The 16,089-nt window shown below is 36.1% G+C and overlaps 1 protein-coding gene across 1 annotated transcript; it reads left to right on the top strand.

Moving 5' to 3' along the window:
- Positions 1-12,093: 12,093 nt before the first annotated feature.
- On the top strand, positions 12,094-15,974 carry LOC123313527 (cytochrome P450 18a1). Its single transcript, XM_044898449.1, has 5 exons — positions 12,094-12,535; positions 12,798-13,186; positions 13,268-13,430; positions 13,512-13,776; positions 14,532-15,974. The coding sequence occupies exons 1-5, from the start codon at positions 12,169-12,171 to the stop codon at positions 14,935-14,937; spliced, it is 1,590 nt and encodes a 529-aa protein (XP_044754384.1). The 5' UTR covers positions 12,094-12,168; the 3' UTR covers positions 14,938-15,974.
- The last annotated feature ends 115 nt before the right edge of the window (positions 15,975-16,089 follow it).

The raw sequence follows: 16,089 nt of genomic DNA, 5'->3' as shown, positions 1-16,089 counted from the left end.
TATGAAAGACTCACACTATTTTTGACAATAACTCACCCCTGTATATCTGATCTGATTTTTGATTCACACAAAGCCTTCAAATGGCTTGGCTCAGTCAAATGGCTAGTGGTTACATCTGATATGATATACCTCTCAATGCACTTGAGCGAATTTTCAAAACTATTCCTTTTTTTATTGTCAGTATAAGTTCATGATTGTTATAACAGGTAGCTGAAATGCCCAGGAATTTCCCAGTTCATTTATTCCTTCGCTCAATTTTTTCCTTGGCATTAATTGTGAAAGTGAATAGCTAATGGCGAACAGGAAATAGTTTATTCCAAAACGTGTACTTTTAGCATAAACATTTTGTTTACTAGGAACTAGGAATACAACCTTACGAGCAAGGCCAACACTAGAAGTCAATAACCAACACCGTATTTGTGTTGATAGGATGATAATTCGTTAGAATAACTATCTAGGAATGCTAGATCAAGCGATACAACTACTACGTAGAAATCTTAATGGAATTTCTGTATAGATTGGCGCCCAAATCATTTCTAATTTGAACAACATCCTCAAGGATTTTTTTAGAACGTACTCGCAATTCACACAAACAACAACTGAAGAGCGAAAAAAAACCGTAGGTACATTGCACTCTTTTAAAGATTCCAACAGGTCCAAAGTCTAAACTCTTCAAGCAGATCCTCTAACACTGGATGACTTGAACATTTATTGCCAATAAACGCTTATCATAGTGCGATACGAAATTTTGATTTCGGTAATAGGAATAAAAGAACACTTTCTGTAGTTTTTCAAACCTCTATATGCAAGACACACTTGACACTGTTCATTTGTCAAATGCAGCCTTAAAACCAATTTTCTGGTAGAAAACGGGAATGGGAAATTTATTTTTCCTGACCCATTGTAATTTTTCAGAAACATGACATAGGAGTGTTCAAGAGGAACACCCTGTATGCTTCAGGTTTAAACTATCAGGATATGTGAAGTAGCCTTCATCATATGATTCGTATTAAAAGTCGTTGATTGAATTCGAAGCATAGTAGGTTTTCCCTTTTCCAAATGTATCCTGTATATCGAGAATTTAAGGCAGGAAATCCTATGTGAGATACGTCGAAGATGACTACGTAGTGGAATCGATGGGCTGTGATGCCATTACCCCATCTAAAAGCTCCTGGGTTTGTTGATCCTAACAAATGATATCGGACACCTTGTTTGAAGTGTGGGAAAATTTGTGGTTTGCGTATTTCACATAGTCCGCCACTTTTGGGTCACTGTACCATCATGGTTGAAAGCTCGGCTAGCGTATATAAATAAACGGCGTTATAATGTAAACAATCTTCATTGAAATCGCTCATTCATTAGGATCAGGGCAGAAATCAGACACCGGGGTTATATGATTTATGATTTTCGGGAAATTTCTTGAAAGAGATTATTAGGAAAGATATTTTTTGAATAGTCTTTTTCACTTTCCAGCACAGGCTAAAATCTGGAGACGACAAGAAAAAGTTTGATAATAAAATCGTCAAGCAGATTATGCAAATAATCCTGTATCATCCAAGATTTCCTCCGATATGGGTGCATTCTTCTACCCCCTAAGAAGGCCTCCTGACAGCAGATGCCAAAAGGAATATGTTACTGCTTTAGAATTCATCGGAAGAAGATCCTGTGGAAGACTTCTCTGGACGACTGTGTTTCCTAAATGATGAAACCGAAAGTGTGAACTTTAACTTTTATGAATCGGCGTCGGTTTGAATAAAAATGAGTAATAAAGTAGATTCTTGTACGACCTTCATTTCCAAATTTATATTATGGTAATTTGAAGGTACTCCCGAAAGGTGATTGGCCAGACTTGACAAGAAATATGATTTTGACCTCAAATGTCTAGGGAAAATGTTTCGTTTTCAGGAAAATGGGATTGGCAGGTAAATGACCTATTCACTAGCGCTTTAGGTATTCTGCGCTATTCTGTATCGCCATAAGACAATATTGAAATATTATTTGCGTTGAAACTAAGGGTTGTTATGGAGGAATTTGAAATATGAGTATGTGTTTTTGTTTAGGAAAAAATACGCATGCTTCTCCAACTGATATGTACAGCAATATCTACTGCCAAAAGTAAGTTTTTCCTCGAATATATACTTAAATTTTTTAGCAGTGAATCAGGAGTAGGTGCAAGAAAATTCTTGCCGATTCGGAAATGAAAGCCTCAACAGAAAGTTATGTTGAAAATGTCAGATGTAGAACGTTTGGACATCTGGTAATAAAATCATCTTTAAGTGACTCAATAAGTTCTTTCGTGAAAAAATTTACGGATTTTTAATTAATATTACCGATTCTCATTGATGATACTTTCTTCGTTTTCATAAGAATAGGTACTTTTTTGTTTCACTATAGAGTACCTACATATAAAATCTCTGTGTTCAAGTATCATTACAAACATTCATCAAGAAGGTATGCAAAAATACTGACATAATGTGTGTGAGCAACATTTCTTAGAATAAGGCGGATAAATCCAGACTTGTTTGTAAGACGGCCATTAGGAAATTCAACACCACTCGTCAATGGAAACTGTTCCAGGATTTCTTCGAAATATAATGAAAGTACAAAGAGTTATTCGAAGTAAATCTATCGATTTTTTTTTGATCTGCCTACCCTCAAAACTTCAATTTGAACGTTATCAGGCGAGTGGATCAATTCTTCTTTTTTCAAGAGAGTTCACGATGAACCGATGGTTCCAACCACCATTATAATAATAATGTGGTGGTTGAAGGTCAACAAGACGTCCCTAATTCGTCTAATAAAACGCAGGTAGGTGCATGGTTTTATTTTGGGGGCTCATCTGAGGTTGTTGACCTAAGAAAAATTATGTAAGAAGGCATACCTGGAATAAAAAAATGATTTCCTGCCTCTCTCTATTCACTTTTTCAGTCTCGTCTAGGAGTGGGTGCAATGAACTTTATACCCTTACATGTTTCCAACTCCAACATATTGAAAGAGGTTGTCGAACTTTATTGGATTTTATTTCCATGTCACCCTAAAGAATATGGTTTGAAAATTAAATACTAACCCATCTGATTTTTTCATATAACATCGTCTAGTTTCAAAGTGTTTTGAAGACGATGAAGATTGAAGTTATCCACTTCTTCACCCTCTTAAAGATGCTGCTTTCTTACCGAAACACGTATAGTAGTTTGTGAATTAGTAAGTCAATATGTCAAATATAGGGTTCTATTGAATATTTGAAAATGATCTGAATAAGAAACATTTTTTGTAGAATCATATCTATAATCTTCATGTTGTATTAGAAAAAATTCAGCTGAAATATTTTGGGCCAATTTGGGCAAGTTTCAAAAGTCCAATCTCCACTGAAAATTTCCAAAAATGAACGAATCTTTGGAATCGACCAATAGGAAAGTTTTGAACTCTTGCCTCTTGGAATATGAAATATCGAGAATTTTGGACAGAAAAAATGAGTCTTGCTGTGGAATTGGCAGTTTATTTTTGGAATATACATATTTCTAAATTACTCAAATCTTAGGGAATATCGATAACTGATAGAAGCGAATTCCTGATTTGGAAAGGCAAAAACCAAAAGCATAATTGATAAATTTCAGGAACTATTCAGGATTTTGATTTTACTGAGAGTCAAAATAGTTGGAGAAAGGAATGTTTCGTGATACCTAAAACTGCATAGGTAGGTACATATCTAAATTCAGTGTTACCTTCAAAATTCGCGCTTTTTGAAACAACAAAATGTTTTTTTTTTCATTTTAACGTAATAATATAATAATTTCATGGATAAAACTTAAAAATATCCTCAATTGAAGGAACAATGTTGGCTTTCAAAGTCGATGACAATCTTACAGCGGTCAGAAAGAAAAGAACCCAATTGAACTCCAAAATATACAGGTTAACGCCCTTAAAGGGACAGACTGACGAAGTCAGGTAGAAGATGAGTTTTTTTAGGCGAACGGTCGCATGGCTCAACATGTTAGAGATAGAAAAAGAGGATGCAGACACTGAATAAAAAATACCAGAATATTCATTGACGTAGGTTAAGAGTTCAGTGAACCTCAGTATCTAGAAAACAAATGATGGGGTTACCGAAGAAGTTTGAAAAGAATTGGAAGAATTTTCTAGAACGAAATTCGGTCTGACTTGATATTTTTTAGTTTCTTAGGGATTCTACACCATTCGTTACTGTTTAGTTTCGATTTTCGTCAATTCTTCTTCGAGTAATAACCATATAACTGAAATTTGGTAGCAAAAATACAGAATCTCTATCGACATTGAATTTTGTTGTAAGTCGAATCATTATTTTTTTAGAGATCGTTGGAAATATATAATTAGTAAGTGAGTTGAATCAAATTTCACTAGCCTACGTTGTTACCTATATAGATAAACATGAATTTGTTGTTATATTTCTCCGTACTACATTTTTTATATTCCTTTCGGTGCCCCATTTCAAGGGTTAATTATTGGAAACGATGAACGTCAATAAACATCCAGAAATGTTCAAAATCATTGAAATAGTTCCATATACAGTTTCACATAACAATAATATTATTTTTGGAAGCTATATGTTCCTTTTTGAGGACTCAACTCATGAACTGAGTCTCCCTTAGATAATTTCGAGGCAAACAAACTCAAAATTCAAATGCACTCGATCCATATTGCAGTGACGACTGCTAAATCAACAATTCATTCACTTCGAGTACTCTGATCTCAGTACTACATCCGTGAACCTCATATTGAGAATTACGATTACGTATTTTGATATCGAATATCCCCTGCATAAGTTTGTTGCACTCTATTATCGTGAAGGTGAACGTTTTTTGACTTCGATCTAAAAAAATCGCTTTCCACGCTAACAGATGTACGAATGCCTGATGCATGCGTGTTCTCCGGAGGAATCTATGAACTTTGAACTTGTCTCATAGAATGAAAAGTCTACGCTTATTACACTGCGCAAAAAAATTAACGCACATTATGGAAATCTCAAATTTATTCTACAACTGAAGGTGTTCTCAATGATAATTATTTTTATCAGAATTATGCATGCATATGTTATCCACTTTCAACGGTTTTCTTCAATACAGATGTTTTTTCCCAGCAGGAATAAAAAAAGATGATATTATCAGATTTTGAATGTATTGGCTCCATTACTAAAATCAGTTGTTCTCGATCAATTCTAGTGATCAATAGTTTTTCTTTCGTTTGATTTTCTACACTCGATCGCTATGCAACGCGAAACACGCAATTTGACCCAAGAGGAATATGCCCAAGCGGTAGTTTTGCGAGAAGAAGGGTGGACATACACAAGAATTGCAGAAAGATTTGGAGTTTCCCATACAAGTGTGTCCAGAATGTTGCAGCGATTCAGGGAGACAGGTATGAATGTCCGAAGTCCAGGACAGGGTAGACCACGGGTAACAACTGCCATTCAAGAACGTTACTTGAGAGTTTCTTCGTTGAGACAACGGTTTGCAACCGCTCGCCTCATGAGGTGCAAATTAGCACTAAGACAATAAGAAATCGCCTCAGAGAATATGATTTAAGGCCTCGTGTCGCGGCAAGAGGCCCAGCTCTTACCCCAGCCCATCGAAGGGCGCGTTTGGATTTTGCGAGAGAGCATATCCATTGGGAAGAGGCCGATTGGGAAAGAGTTCTCTTCACAGATGAGTCTAGATTCTGCCTCTACCATTGTGATCGACGTTCCCTTGTATACAGACTTCCACATGAAAGATATGCTCAGTGCAATTTCCTGAATACTACTGGTTTCGGGGGAGGATCGATTATGGTATGGGGTGGAATATCTTTGACCGCTCGCACAGACCTAGTGGTCGTTGATACTGGAGCTATGAATGCTGATAAGTATATAAGGAACATTCTTGAAGAGCATGTAGTGCCATTTGCGCCATACATTGGTTAAAATTTCATTTTTATGGACGATAATGCCAGACCCCATCGTGCGCGCATCGTTCAGGAGTACCTTGAAGAGGTTGAAGTCTCTCGAATGGAATGGCCAGCAAGAAGTCCAGATCTCAATCCGATTGAGCTGTTTTGGGACAACCTCAATAGAAGGCTGAGAAGTTCAGAAAATCATCCAGCTACTCTTAATGACTTAGGAATCCAACTCGGAGAAATCTGGGAAGGATTGGATCAGAACATTTTAAGATCACTCATTTTGAGTATGAACCGTCGTTGCCGAGCTGTAATTAAAGCAAGGGGTGGGAAAACCAAGTATTAAATCACTCATCAGCATTTCAGTACTTTGAAAATTGTTCATTTCCCTTCTTTCACATAAGATTCGGTGAAATCCTGAATTTTTCTTCCATTTAATGTGTCTTGTTTCGTTCAAAACCTTCCCGAGAGAACATAAAAAATAAGTTATAAAGTCAACGTAGAGTTAACTTTCATTAAAATTGAGATTTTCATAATGTGCGTTAATTTTTTTGCGCGGTGTATTAAAAAAAAAAAATGCAGCATCTGGAGATCATGATGAAACGATTCTAACTCCCCCAAGGGTGTTTTAGGACATAGATTGATATCTTTGGACTAACAGTATCTTTCCTTCTTAAAATTCTTTTTGTATGGGACGAAAACGATCAAAACATATTCCTGTTATGATTTGAGTTTTCTCGTTCCCCCAGTATACTTCCACTTCGCCTACTTTTATCTACGCACCGTTTTAAAGGCGGTGTTATTCAAGTTAACTGACCTATTCGAATTGTGAACTTTTCGTGTAGACGGACGTGTAACGTTATGTCTATTACAAAATGTAGGCCCCAAAAGTGCGTATAGAGGAGGGCCAATGTAAACTATGTCGTGGGAATCAACATTAGGACAAGAAAACGCATTTGTAATTCGTACGCAACGCTGTTACAACATAGCTGCGTATTTTTGAGAGGCGAGACGAATTTGAACCGGGCAGTCAATCAAGAAAAAAATTAAGCGGTGACCTTGTTATTCGGTGTTCGTTGAACTTCTGTTGGGCAATTTCGAAATGGTCTCTGATGAAGAAGCAGCTCATTATGCTGTTCGACCCACCAGAAACTAGGTGGAATAATCAAGAAAAGTGTCGGAAATTTTCGAGTCAAAAGAGAAGAGAATAAAGACCCAAGCGAACCACTAAGAAAAACTCTATAAAGGACATCCAAATTTTACTGGAATCCCATATACAATGTCTGAAAATACGACTGACGAACTTTTAATTGTCCAAATCCATGAGAGATGACTTAAAAAATTCAGGAAATTAACACTCTGTTTATTCTTCATGAATTTTGTGACATAGCATTCCAAATAAAGTGAATAATTGTTTTCATTTAATTATATCTAAGGGTTTATGAACTGGTGGAATAAAGCCTAATTATCAATTTGTTTTTATCTAAATTCTAAATCTATATTAGGCTGTTTATAGTTAAAACTATTCTGATTATAAAATTAATAACCGATAACGAGTTTGTTGAACGATTGCTGCTTTCCCAAAGTTTCAACCTTGAGAAAGATGTGGATTTTTGAACCAATCTATTTTGAAAAAAAATTGGAACTATAGGTAGCTTATCGGTCAATAAGCTATTGTTTAGAGATAATTTTTCAATGGGTGATGAACTATTTGATACGGTACAATGATTCTGGAGTTCATTCGAGAACTTTGGGGAAAATTGAAATTGGCATTAGGTAAGTTGGAAAAAAATTGGAAAGGTGAATAACACCACGATTATAGAACGGTGTTCTCTATGTCAAGCCTCATACGGTATCGTAGGTACATAAAGTTCAACGATTGAATTCTTAAACAACAATTCTAGCTGACATTCAGATTTTTAGCTGATCAATCAGGGTGACAGAATCAAAACATTGGTTGCAACTCAAGAAGTGTGAGTTACTGATGGTAATTTACTCTTCTATTAACGATTTTAATTTGAACAGAATTGAAATCTTTCAATATAATTAAAAAATTAGTCGATATTCTGGTCACCAGGAGACTTTATTTTATTCACAACAAAAAGCTCCAGAATTATACAGAGTGTGAATGAATGGTTGTGAAAAAGTTTGAGGAGGGATTCTTCGTCAAAAAATTGTGTGTATCTTTCATATAATATAATGAATGCATGAATGTAATTATCCCTTTGTCCTTGCTGAACAACTTCTTATGTCATCCTTCCTTTCCGTGTCCTAGAAATTAGACTTATTTTTGGAATTGATGCTGTAAAAACGAATCCCCCATGTTGTTCTAAATTTCGCGTGTTTCTCACAATGAATATTATCCAGAGAATCTTTTTCATAGCCAATTATCCCGTTGTTTTTTTGGAATAATAACAACTTTCGCGGCAGGTTCGTGTAAGGAACGAATACAGTTGACAGAATTCCGTGTATAAGCTTTACGATCATTATATAATATCATCGTGAATCATACCATGCGAAACTTCGCTCAAGTTACGTTCATGGTCAACGCCGACTTACACTTTTTATTTTGACTGAAATTTGGATGGGTCAAGGCTGAATTAAATTCGAATTCTCTGGCTGTATAAAAATAGATTTATGGATGTGAATAGTAAACAGGAAATAGAATACTCGATCGACCAATTTGTATTTACCTAATGACCATTAGGAATTTGTGTTCTCCTCTCTTTCTACGTAATATAAAAAACTACTCAGGTATACAGGGTGCGTCTTTGACTCCTACAAATATGTTAAGTTAAGGACAAAAAAAAACACTTTTCTTTTACCATTTTTTCCGAATCAGCTTGGTTTTAAAGATACAGACTGTTGAAAAACCATAAAAAAATCGTTATTATTAGTTCTATCTGACAAACAGTTTTATCGAATGAAATGAATTTCGGAATATAGTTTTTCCCTCATTTGATGAGTCTTTTTAGAACCCAAGATATCACCAAAGTCTTCCAATTTCCTCATAACGACCATAACGTACCATAAAAATACCAAAATTTTAAGAACCCAACTGTTGAAACTAAGTTGGATACTATCTAATGAATATTTGAACGTTTTGTAAAATAAAAGTATTCTTCATATTTTCTCGTAAAATACGCTGTTTTCAAGAAATCTGATGTTCAAAAATAAAAAATATCTGTGATATTCGGAAAATTGGTTACTTAGGCTGAATTCAACTCTGTTTAAAAAATCCACAGATGTCTATTGTCATAGATTTAGCTTGTTATTCTGAAGGGAATTTTGTTTCTCCAGTGATGGTATTGCTCATTTTGAAAATTTAAAATGGCTATATCTTTTTAGAAGGGCCAAATCTGAAAAAATGGTATAGTAAAAAGTGTTCCTTTTGATCTCAAGAATCTACTGTTTAAATATTTGTACGATTCAAAGACTCATCCTGTATATCTTTCAACGAATGTTAATTTGAAGCAAATTTTTCATAAAAATAAAGATGCATTTTGTTCGCACTCGTTTCCCTTTGAGTCTAAGGCTCAAAGTCCAACAAGATAAGACTTGAAATGAGAAAGTTTGATGAGGAGCCACAAAATTACTATGTTTGAGATCGTTACCTTCTCTACAAATACGTTGACCTGCAGTTCATTGTTCCAAATTTTACCGGCACTTACCTACATAACAAATTGAATTTTGTCATAGATTTGATGATATATTTTCGAGCATTTCAGATAAGGAGAATAAAGAAAATGCGAATACTCATAGAAAAGGTCGATGATCTCTAATCGGTTGCCTTTTCCAACAGGATAAAATCTACCAAAAAAATTTTTTATGGATTGAGAGCCCTTAATTTTTTCCATAATTTCTGAAAATCACTAGAAAATTAAAGCCTTATCAATAGTTATCTATGATATTCTGGACTAACTTCTGATCCAAGTAGATATTGAATCGAATTAATTCAAAACTTACAAAAAATCAATTATAGGTTGAATCAAACTTGTATACAGTAGAAAACCCAAAAGGTAATACAAGGATCAATAACCTTATCATCAAAATTATTCGTTCACTGACAGATAAGCAAGGAATGCTTAGAAGGCAATTTTCGGATAAGATAATTATGCTGTTTACTGCAACCAGCTCTGAAAATACTTATCTGTGCATGTAAACGAATTAAATGAAAAATAAAATGTGCAAAAATTGTATCCACATTAGTAAATACGATTTGAGATATTAATTTTGTTGTTTGAGAAGTATAATAAAAAATCTGTAAAAGTATTGAAATAATTGAACCCCTTAATTAAAAAGGAGTATATTCTGACCCCCTTTTTTTCATTGGAATAAAATACATTCTTGATTCATTCAAGTATATTTCCCAGAATATACAGGAAGTAGATTTCTTCTTTGGAGGTAAACTGATGGAGGTGAATTTTTCAACCACATAGTACCCATTTTGTAAAACTAACTCGAAAAATTCCATATTAACGGTAAAAAACAGAAAATAAACAAAAAGTCTCGAAGGAGAATGGAAAAATTCCATAATCTATGAAACCCAACTAAAAATTTCCATTGTATCTCATTGTCGACGAATCCAGTCAATCGAAAAAAGAAAGACAACGGTTCCCTAATTTGGTGAGATCAAAAAATTTGGGGCACACGCACAAAGATTCAGCACTCAAAGTAGGCAGAAGTGAATGTGTTGAGTCATTCCTTACACAGTGAATAACACAGATAGATAGGGGAGAATGCAGCTAAAGAAACGCAACAATAGAATGATGATTTTCTTTGTTGGAAAACAAGAATGTAAGAAGTGCAATGAACCAAACAGTTGAGGGAAAAATGATAGATATCCACCTCCTCAGACTTTGACAGATGAGGTACAGAACGCTACATCAAAAAAGAAAACCGATCAGCACATTAGAAATACGCCTAAATGATTTATATTGGTCGAAATATCTTCTTTCTGGATGGATTCATGTTTAATTTTGAACCATAACTTACATATATTTAAAAATTTCATGAAAAAAGAATTTACGTTGGAATTGTTTTATACAACACATTGTATAAGTTTAAAGTATTTTCTGTCATTTCATTTTCCTCATTTTTTTTAGAAAAACTATAAAAAACTGTGTGATCATGTCATTTTATTTTCAATAAAACCAATCTGGAATGGATAAAAATTTCCGAGAACCCTCGTAGACATTCATTTTCACTTATGCTGATAAACTTGCTGGTACCTAGCAATACCTGCCTCTGGTATTGACCATCAAACATCTATCTTCTAAGAACTTGATCTTGCAGCATGAATGTCCTCAACATTCAACTATTGAGCAAATTGACTTCTGTTGGCATTATTTCCATTAAAATAGAATTAGTTGCGCAGATAGATTGGTTTAAAAAAGGCTTCCTTTCTAAAGAACGTCACCGCTGGCAAAACAATGAAGGAATTTTTCAATTTGTTGGGAAAATGAAGTTAGTACACCCAATTTAAGTATATCAGCTTTACGTGAATTGGAGATATACTCGTTTCGAATTTAACACAATTTTTTCCCATAATTTCTACGTAAAAAAGTGTGAAATTTGATATTGACGTTGTTGAGCTTTTACAGCCATAAGTCGTATTTTTTTTGCAGTGGTTCTTTTTGTTGAATTTTGTGAAATAAATAGAATCAAGAAGATATTGTCTTTTGAATTTCGTTCCAAAATTAATTTTAAATTTTTACAGGAATCCTAGTAAGAAAAATACCAATAAATTTCTATTCAAATATTAAAAAATTGAACTTGATATAGTTTAAATCGAAGAGTGAATTCACTGATGAACGCTTACTCTATGAAACATTGAATGCACCGGTAATTCACTCGTCAACACAATGTGATAATCGATACTGTAATACCCACATAATTTTATAGCCTTGAACGCATTCAATAGTTCGTTTGAAATCTTTTCAATTTAAAAAAACCGCCAAAAAGTAAAGGCATGAATACACGATGGCCATGCTTGGGTAGACGCGACACAGCATCCAGCAAGCCGTGGACCACACTGAATAAGCAATCTATGAATGAAATGCACTCAACGTACCAATAGAAGAAGGGATATCAGGAACTCTCATTGGTCGATTAAGTAGGCTCCACCTGTGTTCTCCCACTATAACGTCTTAAGTCGCTACTAGATCTTATATAAAGCTAACTCTACTCTGTAAACCAAAGAATAGATTTCGTGCATTTGAGTAAATTATCCTCAAAAAAAAAAACTAAGACTCATAGGGCAAAATGTTGATTTTCGATAGTGCAAGAAGGGTGTTATGGGAAATACAGCAGGGGGATGTATCTACAATTCTGTTAGTTTTCTTCAGTGTACTAGTGCTTGTTCGATTACTGCAAAAATTCAGGGAATTCATTTCCCTGCCACCAGGACCCTGGGGTTTGCCCATAGTCGGTTGCTTGTACTTCCTCAAAAAGGATCTACATATCCACTACAGGGACCTGGCAAAGAAATATGGCTCCTTGTACTCCACCAGATTCGGCAGTCACCTAATCGTTGTTTTGAGTGACCACAAGATGATAAGAGAATTGTTCAGGAGAGAAGAGTTCACTGGAAGACCAATCACTGAGTTCACTAAGATTTTGGGAGGCTACGGTGAGTCCAAACTTAAATTCACCAACGATGAATGCGACAATATACCGGCAACACGCGTTTCTGTTTATAATAGTTGAGTCAGTTTGTTCGTATACGATTGACACACTTTTCTGGCCTTCTGGGGTCATCTCCCAGTAAAAGTGATGGTGTAGATCTTATTGTTATCATTATTTACGTCCATTAACCCAAATTCGCCACGAGCATTCTAAATCTGATCGAGTTTCGTCACTTCAACGTCATTGCAATTTATCACTCGTTCCAGGTCTTATCAATACCGCTGGTAAACTGTGGAAAGACCAGAGAAAATTCGTGCATGAAGGCCTCCGCCACTTCGGGATGTCTTACCTGGGATCCAAGAAGGCCCAGATGGAAACCAGGATCACCAATGAGGTCCAGGAATTCCTCAGCGTTCTCAAGACCAAGAGAGGAGAAAAAGTCGATTTGAACCCTTACTTCGCAGTGTCGATTTCGAACGTCATCTGCGAGATTCTGATGAGTGTGAGGTTCTCCTTCGATGACAAGAGGTTCAGGAGGTTCATGCAGCTCATCGACGAAGGTTTCAAGCTGTTCGGGTCGTTGGATAAGGCTGCATACATCCCAATCATGAGATTCCTCCCAGGAAACTGGAAAACTTTGAACCAGATCAAACAGGTCAGTGTTGGTGATTGGGATGACGACTCATCTCGAGTTGTTCTGTAAGGAGCTCTTGGTGAATGTTATTTTTCTTTGCAGAATCGTAACGAGATGGGTGAATTCCTACAAGAAACCATCGATGAACATAGAAGAACGTTCAAGAACGATCAAATTAGGGATATCCTCGACACTTATCTGTTGGAAATCGAAAGAGCTCAAGAGCAAGGCACCGGTCACTGTTTGTTCGAAGGAAAAGACCACGGTAAGTTACTGAATCATCCTGAGTTATCCAAGATCTTCATCGTTTGAATCACTTCAAATTCTCATGGTTAATTTTTTGCAGATCGCCAAGTGCAGCAGATTTTGGGAGATCTCTTCACGGCCGGTATGGAAACCATCAAGAGTTCTCTGCAATGGGCTGTTCTCTTCATGCTTCACCATCCGGACCTCATGAAAGCCGTCAAGGAAGAATTAGACGAGGTGGTTGGCAGAGATCGCCTTCCTCGATTGGAAGACATGCCCTACTTGCCAGTAACAGAATCCACCATCCTAGAGGTCCTGAGAAGATCGAGCATAGTACCATTGGGGACTGCACACGCACCCACAAGGTGAGAATTCAAACACACCCGGCATATTGATGCGTTCCTTACGAAAATAGACTCGCGATAACAGAGTTCATTGACACAGAAGAGAAATTGAACTGCAGCTCTTGAATGCTGGACCTCCAGACGTCGTATGTCATTGAGGTTATGCTGCGTAACAAGTTTCCGCTTGTTTCTTTAGAAATCTGGTCCCAATTTTCATCATACACAAGACGGGCAGAATATGCGTTCGCCACTTATTCTCGCCCGGACAGAAGTGAAAGTTCGGCGTGCCAAAATTTTCGACGCAGAGTTCAATAAACTTTTTTTAATACCAGTTCGAGGTTTCACAAAGGAGCTTTCGTAAACCACGCAACGCTAAGTGGTCGGAAGACAATTCCTTTATGTAACAGTACGCACTTTGGGAATATTCATTTTTAATTATTAATTTTCGGCATATGGAGCTGCAGATATTCTCATTGTGTTGTGAAACCTCGTGCGCAACGTTAAGATGGCACCATAGTTATGACATAACTTCGCTGAGACTCTGGACCGCATCTGCAACAATTCGCAGACATTCGCGAAAAAATTTTCACACGTAGAGCTTGGAGTTTGCTTTTACTGGCTCGGTGCAGTTTCAAAGGGGATTTAAAATTTTTTTTAAATTAGTTCTGGCTTGAAGGAGTAGCTTTAAACTCTACAAGGACGTCTGGGCCATCTCAAAATATCTTCACAACCATGTAGACCAAACAACAAAGCCTAAATTACAATCTTCTTTGCAGGGATATCAAACTGAACGGCTTCCACCTACCAAAACACGTCCAAGTGATCCCATTGCTCCACGCTGTCCACATGGACCCCAACCTATGGGATGACCCAGAGAGATTCAACCCTTCTAGGTTCATCAACGCGGAAGGAAAAGTCGTGAGACCAGAATTTTTCCTACCCTTCGGAGTGGGAAGAAGGGTGTGTCTAGGAGAGATTTTGGCAAGGATGGAGCTGTTCCTGTTCTTCTCCAACTTCATGCATACCTTCGACGTATCCACCCCAGCGGATGAAACCCTTCCCAGCTTGACCGGCATCGCTGGCGTTACCATAAGTCCAAACCAGTACAATGTGATGTTAGAGCCAAGGCCAAACGGTTGGGACAAACCGTCCACTAGCATAAGATCAACTGGAAGTCACTAACTCTTGTCAAAAGCATATTGCTGTTGCGCACGGGTCACAAACAAAGTACAATTGTATAGTATTTAGATTAAGTAAGTATTTATCGCATGATATATGTGTCAATCCATACCAATCAAGCAACCAGACGAGGTATAAAACAGAAAAGCGTTGTTACACATCATCACAATATTTGCGGAGTTTGTTCGTCTATGTATCTTGTATACCTGCATTTCTCAAGTCTTCTGTGAAGACGATGTCTTTAACTTTTCAATTTAGAGCGGTTTATCCATTTCCATAATGGCAGGGACATTAGCTGTCATAATAAAAATGGTACCAAATCATAGAAAGTGGCTGTTGCCTCAAAAAATTGAGTGGAATGTTAGCTCCTTTCTATGCTTCATCACTTTGAATAGAAAAGGAAGATAACCAAACTCAACACTGCCATTCAATTCCAGTTGTATTCAATGTTCCTGAATTCCTCATCAAATTGATGAGGAAATTATGATTCCATTTTATCGCAGCTATTAGATACTTAGCAACTTCGCAATAATACAGGACCACTACTATGTGATGTTACCTCAACCATTCGTAGTGGTTCTGAGTTTTAGTTTTAGGCGTAGTACTTATGGTACTTACATTTTATTTAATTGCATTCCATTAAACAGATCTCTTCTGATTTGAATAAGGCTGTGTAAAAAGTGTTCAATTATCCAGCCAATTTAAAACAAATGTTTCACCATAGTTTTAAGTGTACTAGTCAATCGTCACTCTGATTTTATCATAGTGAATTCGTCGTTTGTGTTCTGAATTCCTGAAATTTGAAAATTATAATGTTTCAATATTGTTTACCTGTTTTGTTACCATCAGATTTCCACAATGGAGCTTTGTGTTCGATTCAGCATGTTTATTCAATCTATTCGATGTTGATTCACTCCCATTTTCACACTCGTATTAATATGTATATATGTAATTTTATGTACCAATTAAGTGTGTTCATTTAAACTTTTGCCTTTTAAGTTATTTGTTATTTAAAATAAAAATGAATAATTCAGTGAAAACAGCTGTTTTTATTTCGACGCCCTAATGAATTTATTTGGTCGAGCATCATGATGAATGTAGCTCGGCGGAATCATGAGAAATATACCAGAAAATTGGTACTTTTACTCTTCGAAG

This window comes from Coccinella septempunctata, chromosome 5 (assembly GCF_907165205.1).
Source record: "Coccinella septempunctata chromosome 5, icCocSept1.1, whole genome shotgun sequence".
NCBI lineage: Eukaryota > Metazoa > Arthropoda > Insecta > Coleoptera > Coccinellidae > Coccinella > Coccinella septempunctata.
Note: the sequence above shows the minus strand (reverse complement) of the source record. Positions and strands in the feature narration are given on the sequence as shown.

Excerpts from the sequence above, each read along its gene's own strand:
- LOC123313527 (XM_044898449.1), top strand. The coding sequence starts at position 12,169 with ATGTTGATTTTCGATAGTGCAAGAAGGGTGTTATGGGAAATACAGCAG. Across the intron at positions 13,187-13,267 it reads CTTTGAACCAGATCAAACAG|AATCGTAACGAGATGGGTGA; the intron begins GTCAGTGTTGGT and ends TTTTCTTTGCAG. Across the intron at positions 13,431-13,511 it reads GTTCGAAGGAAAAGACCACG|ATCGCCAAGTGCAGCAGATT; the intron begins GTAAGTTACTGA and ends AATTTTTTGCAG.